Consider the following 16484-nt stretch of genomic DNA (forward strand, 5'->3'; position numbering starts at 1 on the left):
ATAGGATGAATAGTAATACAGAGCGGCCATCACAGTATTACTATGTCCTGACACTGATAAGAGATGTAATAGGATGAATAGTAATACAGAGCGGCCATCACAGTATTACTATGTCCTGACACTGATAAGAGATGTAATAGGATGAATAGTAATACAGAGCGGCCATCACAGTATTACTAGGACCTGACACTGATAAGAGATGTAATAGGATGAATAGTAATACAGAGCGGCCATCACAGTATTACTATGACCTGACACTGATAAGAGATGTAATAGGATGGATAGTAATACAGAGCGGCCATCACAGTATTACTAGGACCTGACACTGATAAGAGATGTAATAGGATGAATAGTAATACAGAGCGGCCATCACAGTATTACTATGACCTGACACTGATAAGAGATGTAATAGGATGAATAGTAATACAGAGCGGCCATCACAGTATTACTAGGACCTGACACTGATAAGAGATGTAATAGGAGGAATAGTAATACAGAGCGGCCATCACAGTATTACTATGTCCTGACACTGATAAGAGATGTAATAGGATGACTAGTAATACAGAGCGGCCATCACAGTATTACTAGGACCTGACACTGATAAGAGATGTAATAGGATGAATAGTAATACCGAGCTGCCATCACAGTATTAATAGGACCTGACACTGATAAGAGATGTAATAGGATGAATTGTAATACAGAGCGGCCATCACAGTATTACTATGACCTGACACTGATAAAAGATGTAATAGGATGAATAGTAATACCGAGCGACCATCACAGTATTAATAGGACCTGACACTGATAAGAGATGTAATAGGATGAATTGTAATACAGAGCGGCCATCACAGTATTACTATGTCCTGACACTGATAAGAGATGTAATAGGATGAATAATAACACAGAGCGGCAATCACAGTATTACTAGGACCTGACACTGATAAGAGATGTAATAGGAGGAATAGTAATACAGAGCGGCCATCACAGTATTACTATGTCCTGACACTGATAAGAGATGTAATAGGATGACTAGTAATACAGAGCGGCCATCACAGTATTACTATGTCCTGACACTGATAAGAGATGTAATAGGATGAATAATAACACAGAGCGGCCATCACAGTATTACTAGGACCTGACACTGATAAGAGATGTAATAGGATGAATAGTAATACAGAGCGGCCATCACAGTATTGCTATGACCTGACACTGATAAGAGATGTAATAGGATGAATAGTAATACAGAGCGGCCATCACAGTATTGCTATGACCTGACACTGATAAGAGATGTAATAGGATGAATAGTAATACAGAGCGGCCATCACAGTATTGCTATGACCTGACACTGATAAGAGATGTAATAGGATGAATAGTAATACAGAGCGGCCATCACAGTATTGCTATGACCTGACACTGATAAGAGATGTAATAGGATGAATAGTAATACAGAGGGGCCATCACAGTATTGCTAGGACCTGACACTGATAAGAGATGTAATAGGATGAATAGTAATACAGAGGGGCCATCACAGTATTGCTAGGATCTGACACTGATAAGAGATGTAATAGGATGAATAGTAATACAGAGGGGCCATCACAGTATTGCTAGGACCTGACACTGATAAGAGATGTAATAGGATGAATAGTAATACAGAGCGGCCATCACAGTATTGCTAGGACCTGACACTGATAAGAGATGTAATAGGATGAATAGTAATACAGAGCGGCCATCACAGTATTGCTAGGACCTGACACTGATAAGAGATGTAATAGGATGAATAGTAATACAGAGCGGCCATCACAGTATTACTAGGACCTGACACTGATAAGAGATGTAATAGGATGAATAGTAATACAGAGCGGCCATCACAGTATTACTAGGACCTGACACTGATAAGCGATGTAATAGGATGAATAGTAATACAGAGCGGCCATCACAGTATTACTAGGACCTGACACTGATAAGCGATGTAATAGGATGAATAGTAATACAGAGCGGCCATCACAGTATTACTAGGACCTGACACTGATAAGAGATGTAATAGGATGAAAAGTAATACAGAGCGGCCATCACAGTATTACTAGGACCTGACACTGATAAGAGATGTAATAGGATGAAAAGTAATACAGAGCGGCCATCACAGTATTACTAGGACCTGACACTGATAAGAGATGTAATAGGATGAATAGTAATACAGAGCAGCCCTCACAGTATTACTATGACCTGACACTGATTAGAGATGTAATAGGATGAATAGTAATACAGAGCAGCCCTCACAGTATTACTATGACCTGACACTGATAAGAGATGTAATAGGATGAATAGTAATACAGAGCCGCCATCACAGTATTACTATGACCTGACACTGATAAGAGATGTAATAGGATGAATAGTAATACAGAGCGGCCATCACAGTATTACTAGGACCTGACACTGATAAGCGATGTAATAGGATGACTAGTAATACAGAGCGGCCATCACAGTATTACTAGGACCTGACACTGATAAGCGATGTAATAGGATGACTAGTAATACAGAGCGGCCATCCCAGTATTACTAGGACCTGACACTGATAAGAGATGTAATAGGATGAAAAGTAATACAGAGCGGCCATCACAGTATTACTATGACCTGACACTGATAAGAGATGTAATAGGAGGAATAGTAATACAGAGCGGCCATCACAGTATTACTATGTCCTGACACTGATAAGAGATGTAATAGGATGAATAGTCATACAGAGAAGCCATCACAGTATTACTAGGACCTGACACTGATAAGAGATGTAATAGGATGAATAGTAATACAGAGCGGCCATCACAGTATTACTATGACCTGACACTGATAAGAGATGTAATAGGATGAATAGTAATACAGAGGAGCCATTACAGTATTACTATGACCTGACACTGATAAGAGATGTAATAGGATGAATAGTAATACAGAGCGGCCATCACAGTATTACTATGACCTGACACTGATAAGAGATGTAATAGGATGAATAGTAATACAGAGGAGCCATCACAGTATTACTAGGACCTGACACTGATAAGAGATGTAATAGGATGAATAGTAATACAGAGCGGCCATCACAGTATTACTAGGACCTGACACTGATAAGCGATGTAATAGGATGAATAGTAATACAGAGCGGCCATCACAGTATTACTATGTCCTGACACTGATAAGAGATGTAATAGGATGAATAGTAATACAGAGAAGCCATCACAGTATTACTAGGACCTGACACTGATAAGAGATGTAATAGGATGAATAGTAATACCGAGCTGCCATCACAGTATTACTATGACCTGACACTGATAAGAGATGTAATAGGATGAATAGTAATACAGAGCGGCCATCACAGTATTACTATGACCTGACACTGATAAGAGATGTAATAGGATGAATAGTAATACAGAGGAGCCATTACAGTATTACTATGACCTGACACTGATAAGAGATGTAATAGGATGAATAGTAATACAGAGCGGCCATCACAGTATTACTATGACCTGACACTGATAAGAGATGTAATAGGATGAATAGTAATACAGAGGAGCCATCACAGTATTACTAGGACCTGACACTGATAAGAGATGTAATAGGATGAATAGTAATACAGAGCGGCCATCACAGTATTACTAGGACCTGACACTGATAAGCGATGTAATAGGATGAATAGTAATACAGAGCGGCCATCACAGTATTACTATGTCCTGACACTGATAAGAGATGTAATAGGATGACTAGTAATACAGAGGAGCCATCACAGTATTACTAGGACCTGAAGGAGACACCTCACAGGCCCATAGTAACCAATCATATACAAATCACAAATTCTTTGGTATTATTATCTTCATTTAATTTGTCTTCAATGGAAAAGCACAAAAAGAATTGTCAAAAAGCCAAATTGGCCTTCGCACTTGCTCCTTGCTTTCCAGACGCGGCTGCTGGGAGGTAGCGGACGGCGCGTGCGCGGGTTAGTACTCGTGCGCATGCGCGGTCCGCTCGCTAGAATGCCGATCCTCGGCAGTGAAGCGACCGCACGTGTAATCCACTACGCGTGCGTCGCTCAAACAGTGCGGGAAGCACTGTAACCACTCCCACCAATGCTTTATAGATGCCGGCCTCCAGACGGCTGACATTTGAACAGCTGTCTGTCTGAAAGAGGTAAGCTAACTACAGCACAGGAACAGTGAGTATTATCTCTATTCACCTGTTATCCATATACTTATCGCTAGCCCTACAGGCTCCCTGAACATAGTTGAATAAGCCAAACCTCTAATATGAATACAGCTTATATAATGTCTCTATAAAGCTACATGTATGCCTATATGTTTACATGAACACTAATAACTTCATGGTATGTTCAAGTTGTCCAATACACTATGTTTAAATGAATACTTGACCGTTCCTACCTCTTCTTCCATATAGTTTTTTATATATAAATTTGGATCTTAGAGATATGACACTTACAGTATCATGCAAGTCTCTATGTGGCGTATATTTCCTGTACTCATAACTCCCCCCAATTGGGTGTACATATGAATGTAACAAACAAGAAAATAACCGAAAACAACTTTTTTTTATTTATTTATTTATTTGCTTTATATATTTTTTATTTCCACCAATGTTAATAAAAGGGAGCTGAAATGTATTTTTGTGTGTTGTTTTTATATTTTAACAGTTCTTATGCACTTGAGAAAGGGTCTTTTGACTTGAAACGCGTTGTGTGTGAACTATAATATAATAAATCTGTTTAACCAAATCAAACGGGTGAAGCACAGCTCTTGTTCCTCGGTCCCCTACATTTACTTCTACACCATTGGTGATTGGGCACTGCAGCTGGAGATCCCCCAGGGAGGAACCCCCTAGCAAACGGTTCTACTGTCTATTGATAGTTGTGATCTCTCACAACCTAAAAAGGTGAGAATAACCACTGTACTGAAACTAGTTACTAATATACTAAGCTTACTACACCATATACAGCGCGGTGCTGTCTATTTTTTGTTTTCGATAGCAGCTAGGGAAGAGAAGAAAGAAGGAAGACTTCAGGATCATTTAGTTCTCTGTGCGGAGTGATCTTCGCTTGGTCTGATGTAGATTATACAGCCTGATCACGGTTGAGAGGAAGGACCTATGATAGCTCCTTCTCACACTTGGGGTGAAGCAGTCGGTCACTTACAGTGCTGCTAAGTGCCATCAAGGTCTCATACATGGGGTGGGATTTGTTCTTTCGCATGGAGGTCACCACGGACAGTATCCTTCTGTCACCCACCACCTGTACTGGGTCCAAGGGGCTCCCCAGGACAGAGCTGGCCCTCCTGATCAGCCTGTCAAGTCTATTTCTGTCCCTGGTTGATATACTGCTCCCTCAGCAGGCCACACCGAAAAAGATGGCTGAAGCAACCACAGAGTTGAAAAAGGCCCTAAGAAGTGCCCTCTGGACTCCATAGGCCTTCAGCCTCCTGAGCAGGTAGAGCCTGCTGTGACCTTTTCTGAGCAGTGCACTCAGGTGATCGGCCCAATCCAGCTTATTATTGAGGAGCACGCTCAGGTACTTATAGGTCTTGACTATCTTAATGCATGTCCCTTGGATCTCCACGGGGATCGAAGCACTTCTCTGTTTACTAGTTAAATATGAACAGCTTGTATGTGCTCCCCATCCACTGCTCCAGTTTCCAGTGCCTGCAGGCACCCCACAGATTACATTCTAATGACCTATACTATGCATAAGTCATCAGCATGGAATGGCACAGTCCTGGTGTAGGTGACGTAAGTTGTACATGTACAGTACAGTGTGCCTCGCACTTCAGAACTTCAAAGACTCAGGAGCAGGTGGGGAAAGCTCCGCTAACCTGGGAGGGGGAAAGAGCGAGGACATGATCTAGCAGCAATACTCAGCCGCTGTAAAATGAGCTCACAGAGCGCTCTTAGGTTATTTTTATAATAATAAGTAATAGATTTACATGAGCGCGAACCAGTGATTCTGCAAATAAAGTATAGCACTGTGCTCATGGCTCTGGATACTATAAGGTAGAGTGGCTGGATTAAGGATGTTTTTCCTGCAAACAGATTCCCTTCAAGGATCAAGATCTCTGCTGATCACAATTTGTGACTTGTCTCTAGGAGATGTATAAGAAGTTATGAGAATGATAAGCACACTTCAAAATATAGCCATATAGTTAGCGGAATAAGAAAAAAGTCAAGGGATTATGATTAATAAACATTATTAAGCAAATATACTCTAGGAGTAGGACAAGATAACTGGAGAAATAAAGCAAAGATGCATAAAATGTTTATGAATGTTATACTTGTATTTTTATTAGATAATGAAATGAGAATATTACACAGAACTTTTATTTAATATCCAATGTATATGAATAAACTCTATATCAAAATATAGGTATGATTTGAAACTTATATAAAATAAATGAAAAAAGATTTATATTAATAAAGCCCGTCACCGAATACAAATGCTAAACGACGTAAAGTTGTAACAGTCGCCAAATGAACATTTGTCGTGTTAATGAACGTTCTTTTCACAATTTCTATTCTGCATCCTATTCAGAATGCATGGGCATGTTGTGATACAAATGTTCTTTCCGCAGCTGCTACATCTGTACATCATGTGATTATCGTTGTGTCCCTGATCAATTTGGTCCTTTTTTTAATTTTTTTTTTCTAAAAGCAAAGGTCCAAATAACAAAGCTAATCAAATATGTAATAAACAAAGTGAGTAACAATCACCATAACCTTCCACCCAATTTTCCCTGTCTTATTACCTCTCTTTAATAGTGTAAAGAGATCAGTGTAAATCCAATAACATGTTGTAGAGCAATTACATATTTTCCCCAATTTCTGTATTTCAGAGAAGAAATTTCTCATTTCACATTACTTTGGATTCTTAGCTGTAATCTATAAATAAAAAATGAAACATATTACATATTAAAATTTATAACAGATTGAAGTGTAAAAATTGTAGAAGCATTCTTGGAATTTTGCTCACCATCTTTAGCACCTCTAATAAGTCTTCATCTGGTTGCTGCTGTGGGGTGTTTTCAGTTTTGCTGGACTTCCTGATTTTAGCAAGTAAAACCTTCCATGGCTGTGGGATAGTTGTGTTTCCTTTTGAGTGGCGTTGAAAACTTTTCCATCTGAAATATGAGAATCTCACATGAAATGATGCATTTCGAAAAATTCCATGACTGTATGCTTGAGTACAGGCTCTGTGGGTTGCCTTATATACATCTAAAAAATATTTCCAAACATACATAGTCCGATGGCAAATGGCACAGTCTTATTATTTTGTCGGAATCGTACTGAAACTCACAGAAAAAAACCTCTGTATGAATCGGTATGAAATTGGAGGCATGGGGGGTAAACTTATGTCCCTAAGTACCTATGTAGGAGTCCTATTAAAACTCTGTGGAAAACAAGATATTAAAGGGGTATTCCCACGTCGCATACTCACCAGTCTTCGTTGCTGTAAAATCTTCTGTCTTCCTGCTTTGTTGCGTCATTGGTGGGCGGAGTTACATATGCAAAGCCAGTGGCGAGATGCCGCTGGCCCTGTGTGCACGCTCATAGATAGTGAGACCAGTCTCGCCTTCACAGTGCGACTACAGACCCGGCATCCGCCTCTTTCTATTACAGCGGATGCTGGGTCTGTATTCGCATTGTGAAGGCTAGACTCACCATCTATAAGCGTGCACGCAGGGCCAGAGGCATCTCGCCACTGGCTTTGCATATGTGAATACAGACCCGGCATCCGCTGTAATAGAGAGGCGGATGCCGGGGAGTGTAGACGCCTGCACAGATGCCTGCAACATCGCTATGCTCCTGCCCTGCATGAAGCCAGCAGCGGCAGAAGCAATGCTGTTATTCCCCCCCCCCCCCCCCCCCCCGGCTTCATGCAGGGCAGGAGCATAGCGATGTTGCAGGCATCTGTGCCGGCGTCTAACCGTCCCCGGCATCCGCCTCTCTATTACAGCGGATGCCGGGTCTGTATTGACAGCCCCTTCCCCCCAAAGGGTAAACTACCCCCCCCCCCCCCTCCAGGCTCGCTCCCTGCACTTAGCCCCTCCTCCCTCCCCCCTCAGAGCAGCAGATACATCACTTGACTTATGACCAGATAAGTCAAGGGATGTGTAAAAAAAAAAAAATGAATAAAGTAAGATAGTGGACAAACAAAGCAGTTTTGCTGAAGCAATGTATTTAGGAAAAGTCTTACATTCACATTAACAAGCAGTATAGATAGGATCCTTGTGATGGGACAACCCCTTTAAAAGGGTTATCTCGTTTCTAACATTGATGGCCTAACCTTAGTTTAGGGCAACAATATTAGATCTGTGGGGGTCCCGGGACCCCTGCAGAAAATTGATACCAAGACAGCATGGCTCTCTGTATTGTTTAGAGTGCTGCAATACCTACATTTGCTACAGTTTGCATGGTATACAAACTGCAATCTTCCAACATTGTGAACTTGCAGAAGAGATCTGGGATCAAATTTTAGTCAAGACATGCTTGAATCTGATTGAGAGCATGCCCAGAAGGATTCAGGCAGTGTAGAAAGCCAAAGGTGGTGTTATAAAATACTAAGATTAAATTAAAATTTAGATATTTAGGAGCAAAACTGTAACAATGCAGTTACATGACAAGAATCTGCATAACTAATCCTATGCTAAATAGTTGCATGCCAAATTTATGTATGAGATAGCCAAGATGATTGTCTATAAAATGATGGTAGTCTCATGTTCGGAGCTGTAGCGGATGGTGAGATAAGGAGCATGAAAGTCACAAGTTCTATACATTGTTATTCCTTTGCTCACCAGTGTATGTGTGTATTTTTTTTTTTGTGGTTTTTTTTAAATGTAGATTGTGAGCCTCACATAGAGCTCACAATGTACATTTTTCCCTATCAGTAGGTCTTTGGAATATGGAATGGAAATCCATACAAACACGGGGAGAACATACAAACTCCTTGCAGATGGTTTTTTGCCCTTGGCAGGATTTGAACACCAGGACTCCAGCGCTGCAAGGCTGCAGTGCTAACCACTGAGCCACCGTGTGGCCCCTCAGTGTATGTGTGTATTGTGTGTGATAACGTACAACTCTGGAAAAAATTAAGAGACCACTGCAAAAATTTCAATTTCTCATATTTTTCTCTTCATTGGTATATTTTTGAGTAAAATGTACATTGTTCTTTTATTATATAAACTACTAGCAACCGGTCTCCAAAATTCAAAGCAAAAAAAATTGTATTTATTTACAGCAAATGAGAAATCATCAAAATAATAAAAAAGAAGCAGTTCTGTCAGATCTCATAACGCGAAGAACACAAGTTCATATTCATTTAGAATCAACAATACTAATGTTTTCACTCAGGAAGAGTTCAGAAATCAATATTTGGTGGAATAACCAGGATTTTTAATCCCAGCTTGGCTTTCCACCAGTCTCGGCTTGAGACTCAATCTTGATTAGGCCCATTCATCCGGGCCTAATCAGGAGCCTTGCATTGTATCGGCATCCTGTCGCGGCTAGCCGTGCGAAAAACCCACATGGTGGAAACCTTTTCCGCCATGTGAACTTACCCTTATATCCAGGTCTAATATCAAACAAAACAAAATGCTGACTATACAAATTTGCGACATACGGATACTGTGCCCCATACCTTGTTTCATGAATTTCTAATAAAGAATTCTTGAAGTCCTCCTTCACAGCCATCAAAGTTTGAGGAATTTTCTTTTTTGCCTAAATAAAGACAGATTTATATTGTTGAGATGATTTAGTTGATGACAAAAGTACTTATATAGCACCAACCTTTTTAAGGCTAGGCTCACACCTCCGCCTGGTCTCTGCTGGTGGATTCCTCTCCCCATTCTACTTTAAGGCTCTATTCACACAGAGTAACGCCAGGCGTCATTTGTGTGTAATTTGTGTGTCTTTTACGGCCGTCATAAAACGTTTACATAGAGTTCTATAGGAAAAGACGTCCGTAATTTACGGACGTCTTTTCCTATAGAACTCTATGTAAACGTTTTATGACGGCTGTAAAAGACACACAAACAGGGGCGTAACTACCGTGGTAGCAGCAGTAGCAGCTGCCACAGGGCCCGGGCCATTAGGGGGCCCGGTGACAGCCGCTACCGCTGCGTTTTGTTTTTTTTTTTAAGTCCGTTACGGGCCCTATTCACTTGCCGATCCTGGCTGGGCCGGGATCGGCAAGTGACACCGCGGGGCCCACAGAGGCTATCATTATACTCGGGGGTCTTTGCAGACCCCCGAGTATAATGACCGGCGGACCGGAGAGGTAAGGGAACATAAAACACAGTGTTACTTACCTCTCCACGATCCTGCCAGGCCTCCGTCATTCGTGTCTGACGTCACATGACCCAGGCCAGCTTCCCGGGTCATGTGACGTCTGACGTCATTAAAGCGGGACAAGAGCGGCAGCCGGCAGGAACAGGTAAGCAACTGTCTCTGTTCTTTTAATGGTTTTAATCCCCCGGGTCTCCGATTATTATACTCTGGGGTCTTTTCAGACCCCAGAGTATAATAAATGTTTATAGGTGTCCACAGTGGGACATATGGGGACACTATAGGGGTTAATACTGTGTGTGCAGGGGACACTATAGGGGTTAATACTGTGTGCAGGGGACACTATGGGGGTTAATACTGTGTGTGCATTGGACACTATAGGGGTTAATAATACTGTGTGCATTGGACACTATAGGGGTTAATACTGTGTGTGCAGGGGACACTATAGGGGTTAATACTGTGTGCAGGGGCCACTAATGGGCATAATACTGTGTGCAGGGGCCACTAATGGACATAATACTGTGTGCAGGGCTTACTAAGGGACATAATAGAGTGCGGAGGAGGGGGGTCAGTCGAGGTCTTCGGCATCGGTTTGGGGAGGGGGGCCCCTTGTCAAAAGTTCGCCACGGGGCCCCGCCATTCCTAGTTACGCCACTGCACACAAATTACACACAAATGACGCCTGGCGTTACTCTGTGTGAACAGAGCCTAAGTCTGAGGCCCCACATTGCGAAAACAGTTTTTTGTTGTAGATTTTGCTGTGGTTTTTTGAGCCAAAGCCAAGAATGGCTACAAAAGGAATGGGAAATATATAGGAAGCTCTAATACTTCTACCTTCTGCTCAATCCACTCCTGGCTTTGGCTCAAAAAGACCAAACCAAAACCCCACTTCCCCTCTACTAAACCCCTTGTGTGTGTGATCTTCACAGAAATACAGACCAAGTTACCTTTGAATGGGTCCTCTAAAGAATCTCACATGACAATCACTGTACCATGTAGGAATACCAATGATACAGTGTTAGAGTTGGTTCACATCTGCTTGAATACACCCTTGGAAATAGATCATAGTACCCTTTAAAATTAGATGTGTCCTGCTGGATATTATTGTCTTTGAGCATGGGCAAACCACAGGATCGTCTGCTATTCTGTTGGGCCAGTCCAACACTGACTGTCTTACTGTCTGTCTATCATCATGCTACAAAAGTCTACCAACATAGCATGAATATACCCACTATATTTCATTGTATTATGTGAGGAAACTCCTCTCCTTATGTGTGTAATGTAGGTGTTTCACAAAATGACTAGCTTTCCAAATAATATTATTTGGTGATATTGTGCCCTGAGATATTGATCCTATATGTGCCTAGTTGCATCCAGTGGTTGTGTTGTCACATGCAGGCTGTCAAGGTTTTTACTATCGTGTTACAATAGTGTATTGCATTGGTTTCATGAAAAATTAGAGTCCTTAACCAAATTTGACATTAGGAAAAGGTAGACACATTTGCCCTTCTTTTGCGGAAGTCATTAATAATTACCAGATTTTTTGCAATATTCAAATCAGTCTGGTCATATGCTGGTTTAAGAAGGTGCGTTTTCAAGATCTCTTTTTTACTCTCTTTCAGGTATTTTCCAACAGTTTTTTCATTGATCGGCTTCTTTGACCTTCCAAAGTACCTGCACAAAATTCAATATAATTGTTAGTCCATCCAGTAACAGATTAATGCAGTATTATTATTAGTGTAGCAGTACATTTTAATATAATTTTATATGCAGTTAAGGTTCATCTCTTTACATATTATTGGCAAAATCATGAAAAGGTTTTCTGAGATTTTCTCAGTACATCTAAAAATAAAAAAAAAAATCTAAAACAGTTATCCCTAGTAGTCCCTTTACTATCTTCATTTAAGGTGCTCTCGCACTGGAAAAAACCTGTATACTGTCTTTCTGCTGTTTTCAGTTCAAATATGTTTACTAAAAGTGAATAATGCAAACTAAATTTGTTTCACTGCGATTTTCTTCCCTTATAAAACCTATAGGGAAAACACAAGAATTTCCGCAGGTACAATTGACATGCAAATGTAGCTTTTCCGCAGCTGATTTTTTTTTCTGCAATGTCTGGTTGGGATTAGCCAGAATTGAACTTTTGTGTTTTTTATATACTTTTTAATAGAACCAATGTAATGACAAGCCTGTGAGCCTTCAATAGGCTCCTGACTGTCATGGCAATGATCATTGCCCTACAATGATGTTCCAGAGGGTGGCGATTGGGAAAAGAAGGTGGCTTCCAATGTGCTTGTGTACTTTAGATGCCACAGTCACGTTTACACTGCAGCATCTAAAGTGTTGACAGTGTCCGTACCAATTGAAGCTGTTAGCGGCGGGTGCTGGCTGTATTATACAACCGGCATCAGCCGTGTAAGGAGAGAGTTCAGCTCCTTTGCCTTCTCCATACAGCCTATTTCTATCAATGATGTACATATAAGTCCTTGGTCGTTAAGAGGTTAAATAACATGGATTATCTTGTTACAGCACATAAACACCTGTGAAGGGGTGGGGTAAATAGTGAAGCAAATGAACAGTAAGGGTTCCTTCACACGGCGTAGCGCGCTGCTCCTTTAGACACGTATACACGTGTCAGAGCGTGGCGCTTCAAAACAGAGCCCATTGATTTCAATGGGTGCTGATATACGCGCGCTACACATTGAAATCAATCGGAGGCTTTTTTACCTATTGATTTCAATGGGTCGTGCGCGTATATCGGCACCCATTGAAATCAATGGGCTCTGTTTTGAAGCGCCACGCTTGGACACGTGTATACGTGTCTAAAGGAGTGGCGCGCTACGCCGTGCGAAGGCACCCTTAGGGTAAGTTCACATGTCCAAAATCAATGGGAGCCGCTCAGCAGTTTTTTCCGGGAACCATTTCTTCCGTTTCTTCCTTTCATTGGGCCTAATCCGGAGCAGAGTGCATGGCTGGATGCAGTGCACCGGCTTTCAGTCATGGCTACCCGGCTTTTGGACCGGAACCTGAGGCAGATGTAGCAGAGCTGAGTGTGCGCTGAGCTCTGCTACACCAGAGATGTGGCAGAGCTGGCCGTGCGCTGAACTCTGCTACACTCAGTGCACGGCCAGCTCTGCTACATCTTGGGTGTAGCAGAGCTCAGCGCACAGCCAGCTCTGCTACATCTCAGGTGTAGCAGAGCTGTGTGCTCAACACTGCTACATCTGCTACATGAGATTGGACCAGAATGGAGACTGCTGTGGACCGATCTTAGACTCTGCCTACTCCGGCAGAACCATTGTTGATTGGCCGAATACTGTACTCTGTATGGTATTCGGCCAATCAATGCTGATCAATGCATTCCTGTGGGAAAAAGTCAGCTCCCGCATATCGCAAGCTGACAGGGATCCCGATGAGATGGAGCCCCAAAGAGCTGTGTAAGTGAAATTCCCACCTAAATAAAGGTAATCCCTAGCTAACCCTGCCTGTACACCTGTCCCTGTCTCACAGTCACATAGTTCACAGTCTCATATGACATGGATCTTAAATCCACTATTCGTATAAATTGGAGGTCACCTGATTTAGCCAGCCAATTACTTTTTCCGATTTTTTTTCGATGCCTCCGTTGTCGTAGTTCCTGTCCCACCTCCCCTGCAGTTATTGTTGCAAAAAAAGCACCAGGGAAGGTGGGAGGGGATAAAATTTTTTAATGTGTTTGCCTCATGGTGTTCGATTGTAATCGAATACCTCGAACGGCCTGATATTCGATCGAATATCAATTCGATCGAACGCAGTTCGCTCATCTCTAATAGGATCCCTTTAAGGGATGATATACACCTATACAGGGCAAAAAAGTATTGTGCTTTGAGGAATGAAATTTTTCCTGCAGGGGAAAGTGTGCTCTAAAGCCTTGATGTGTTCTGTCCGTGAAACCCCCATCTTTGTACAGAAACTATTTTCGAAATTGACCACAGTCATGTGTATAGACCTCACTGCATTATAGTAATCTCTTGAACGGCCAAAGTGATACAGCATTGAACTGAACTGCAGCAAAGTTTGCAAAAAACCCTGCTGCGTTTACGAAATGTGGAGCCTTAGGGCTCATTCACACGGGCCAAGAGGGGGCGGATTTTGACTCTGAATCCACCTCAAAATCTGCCCCTCACAATGGAGGTCTATGTAGACCGCTAGGGTCCTTTTTTTCTGAGAGTGGTTTGTTCCCGCTCACGAAAAAAAGAAGCGAGCTGCCCTTTTTTCAGGTGGATTCCGCGACTGATTCAGCCCCGGTGTCTGCCTCGCGACAGCACACTACGGACGAGGCCCATTCATTTGGGCCTAGTACGGAGCGGGAAGCCGCGACTGTTGGAAGCTGCGACAGGCGCTTTTTGGTCCTATTCTGACGCGGCTTCCCACGTCAAAATCAGGACCAAAATACGCGGTCCCTAGCCCCGTGTGAACTAGCCCTTAGCCTAAAAGTGTTTAAAAAGAATCTGCACGTTTTTGCATGCCAAGTGCTTCAACATTTACCATTCCGTAGCATTAGACAACACATCTTGGATGGACTGTTGCACAAAAGTCTCAATTCTTGTATCTCCCTCTCTTCCAAGCACAGAACTCAGCTCCTTAGAAAACAATTCAATTACATCTTTCTGGAAGAAAAAGAATATTTATTGTGAGTTGATAAATGTCTATATTAATAAGTAATGTCTAAATAAAACATATTAATATTTAATACAATGCTATATATCAAGACACTGTCTATTGAGGACAATATAGGGCTGTATAGAGACATTAGATGGCTGCACACAGAGCACCTAAGACTCTGTAATCTACTTGCTGCCGTATGCATATCTCCCAACATTGCAATAGGACTACAGAATTATAGGAGGTGGACTTGTGGAGCATACAGTGAAGGAAATAAGTATTTGATCCATTTGCTGATTTTGTAAGTTTGCCCACTGACAAAGACATGAACAGTCTATAATTTTAAGGGTAGACAGTGTAAGCGGCCATTTTCTTGTAGCGCGGGCATGCGCAGTCGGCTCTGCCCAGGCCCGATGCCTAAGCAGAGTGAATTCAAGGCAGGAAGAGGACGCGGGGACGCTGCGCAAGGAGAAGACGTGACCGTAAATGCGCACCTTAAATAGCACGGCGCAAACGAGGCGTAAATGCTCCCATAATGCGGCGCTCGGCATAAAAATAAGCACCAAATGAGCGCCGCGTTACGCCGTGTCAATGGACCCTAAGATGGCAACTCGGAGTCCCTCCATAAGTTTTCTATGGGATTAAGGTCTGGAAACTGGCTATGCCACTCCATGACCTTAATGTGCTTCTTTTTGGTGTCCTTAGCAGAGAAACTCGTCCAAAACATAATGTTTCCCCTTCCATGCTGGACAGTGGGGATGGTGTTCTCTTTGGGTCATAACGAAGGATTATGTAGATAATCTTGTTTCCCTTAGTCCTAACAGCGGCACAATGTGGGGTATTTCGTGCCCCTGTGTGCTGGTAGGACAGGCGGAGTTTTAATTAGCCATGTATTAATTTCACATGGCTCGTTCCCTTTAAGAGGGCACAGATACCTCCCCCTGTGTGTAAATAACAAGTAATAATACATACATTTCAAATAAACAACAATAGGGGGGGAATCCTTGTGCCGCTGTTAGGACTAAGGGAAACAAGATTATCTACATAATCCTTCATTCCTTGTCGTCCTTACCAGCGGCACAATGTGGGGAAATAGCAAGTAATCCCCATAAGGGTGGGACATTAAACACAAGCAGAATGTAATACAGTGCGCCCGAAGGCAGTAGCTTCTGAGCTATACCGATCAAGTCGGTAGTGCTTCACAAAAGTCGATTCTGAAGACCAGGATGCTGCTGCACAAATCTGATCCAAGGCAAGAGCCTTGATTTTCGCCCAAGAGGTCGACACTGCCCGTGTCGAGTGGGCCCTTAGGACAGTAGGCAGAGGTAAGTTCTGTTTCACAAATGCCAACTTGATTGCTTCCTTCACCCATTGGGAGATGGTTGCTTTAGAAGCCTTGCGGCCTTAACCCCTTCCCGACATGCGCCGTAATAGTACGGCGCGTGTCGGGTCTGTAACTATGGCGACCGCCCGGGAGCCGGACGGCCGTCATAGCCGCCGGGTTTCTACTGCTTTAA

At 42.4% G+C, this 16484-nt stretch overlaps 1 protein-coding gene across 1 annotated transcript in view; it reads right to left on the reverse strand.

Moving 5' to 3' along the window:
* Positions 1-11804: 11804 nt before the first annotated feature.
* The window catches only part of LOC142183343 (uncharacterized), a 100757-nt gene continuing 96077 nt past the window's right edge, over positions 11805-16484 (reverse strand). The window contains exons 8-9 of the mRNA XM_075258438.1: positions 14851-14972; positions 11805-11997 (exon numbers count right to left, since the gene is read on the reverse strand). Coding sequence (XP_075114539.1) covers positions 11805-11997; positions 14851-14972 — 315 coding nt within the window. The remainder of the gene's footprint in view (positions 11998-14850; positions 14973-16484) is intronic.

This window comes from Leptodactylus fuscus, chromosome 1, assembly GCF_031893055.1.
Source record: "Leptodactylus fuscus isolate aLepFus1 chromosome 1, aLepFus1.hap2, whole genome shotgun sequence".
Classification (NCBI taxonomy): domain Eukaryota; kingdom Metazoa; phylum Chordata; class Amphibia; order Anura; family Leptodactylidae; genus Leptodactylus; species Leptodactylus fuscus.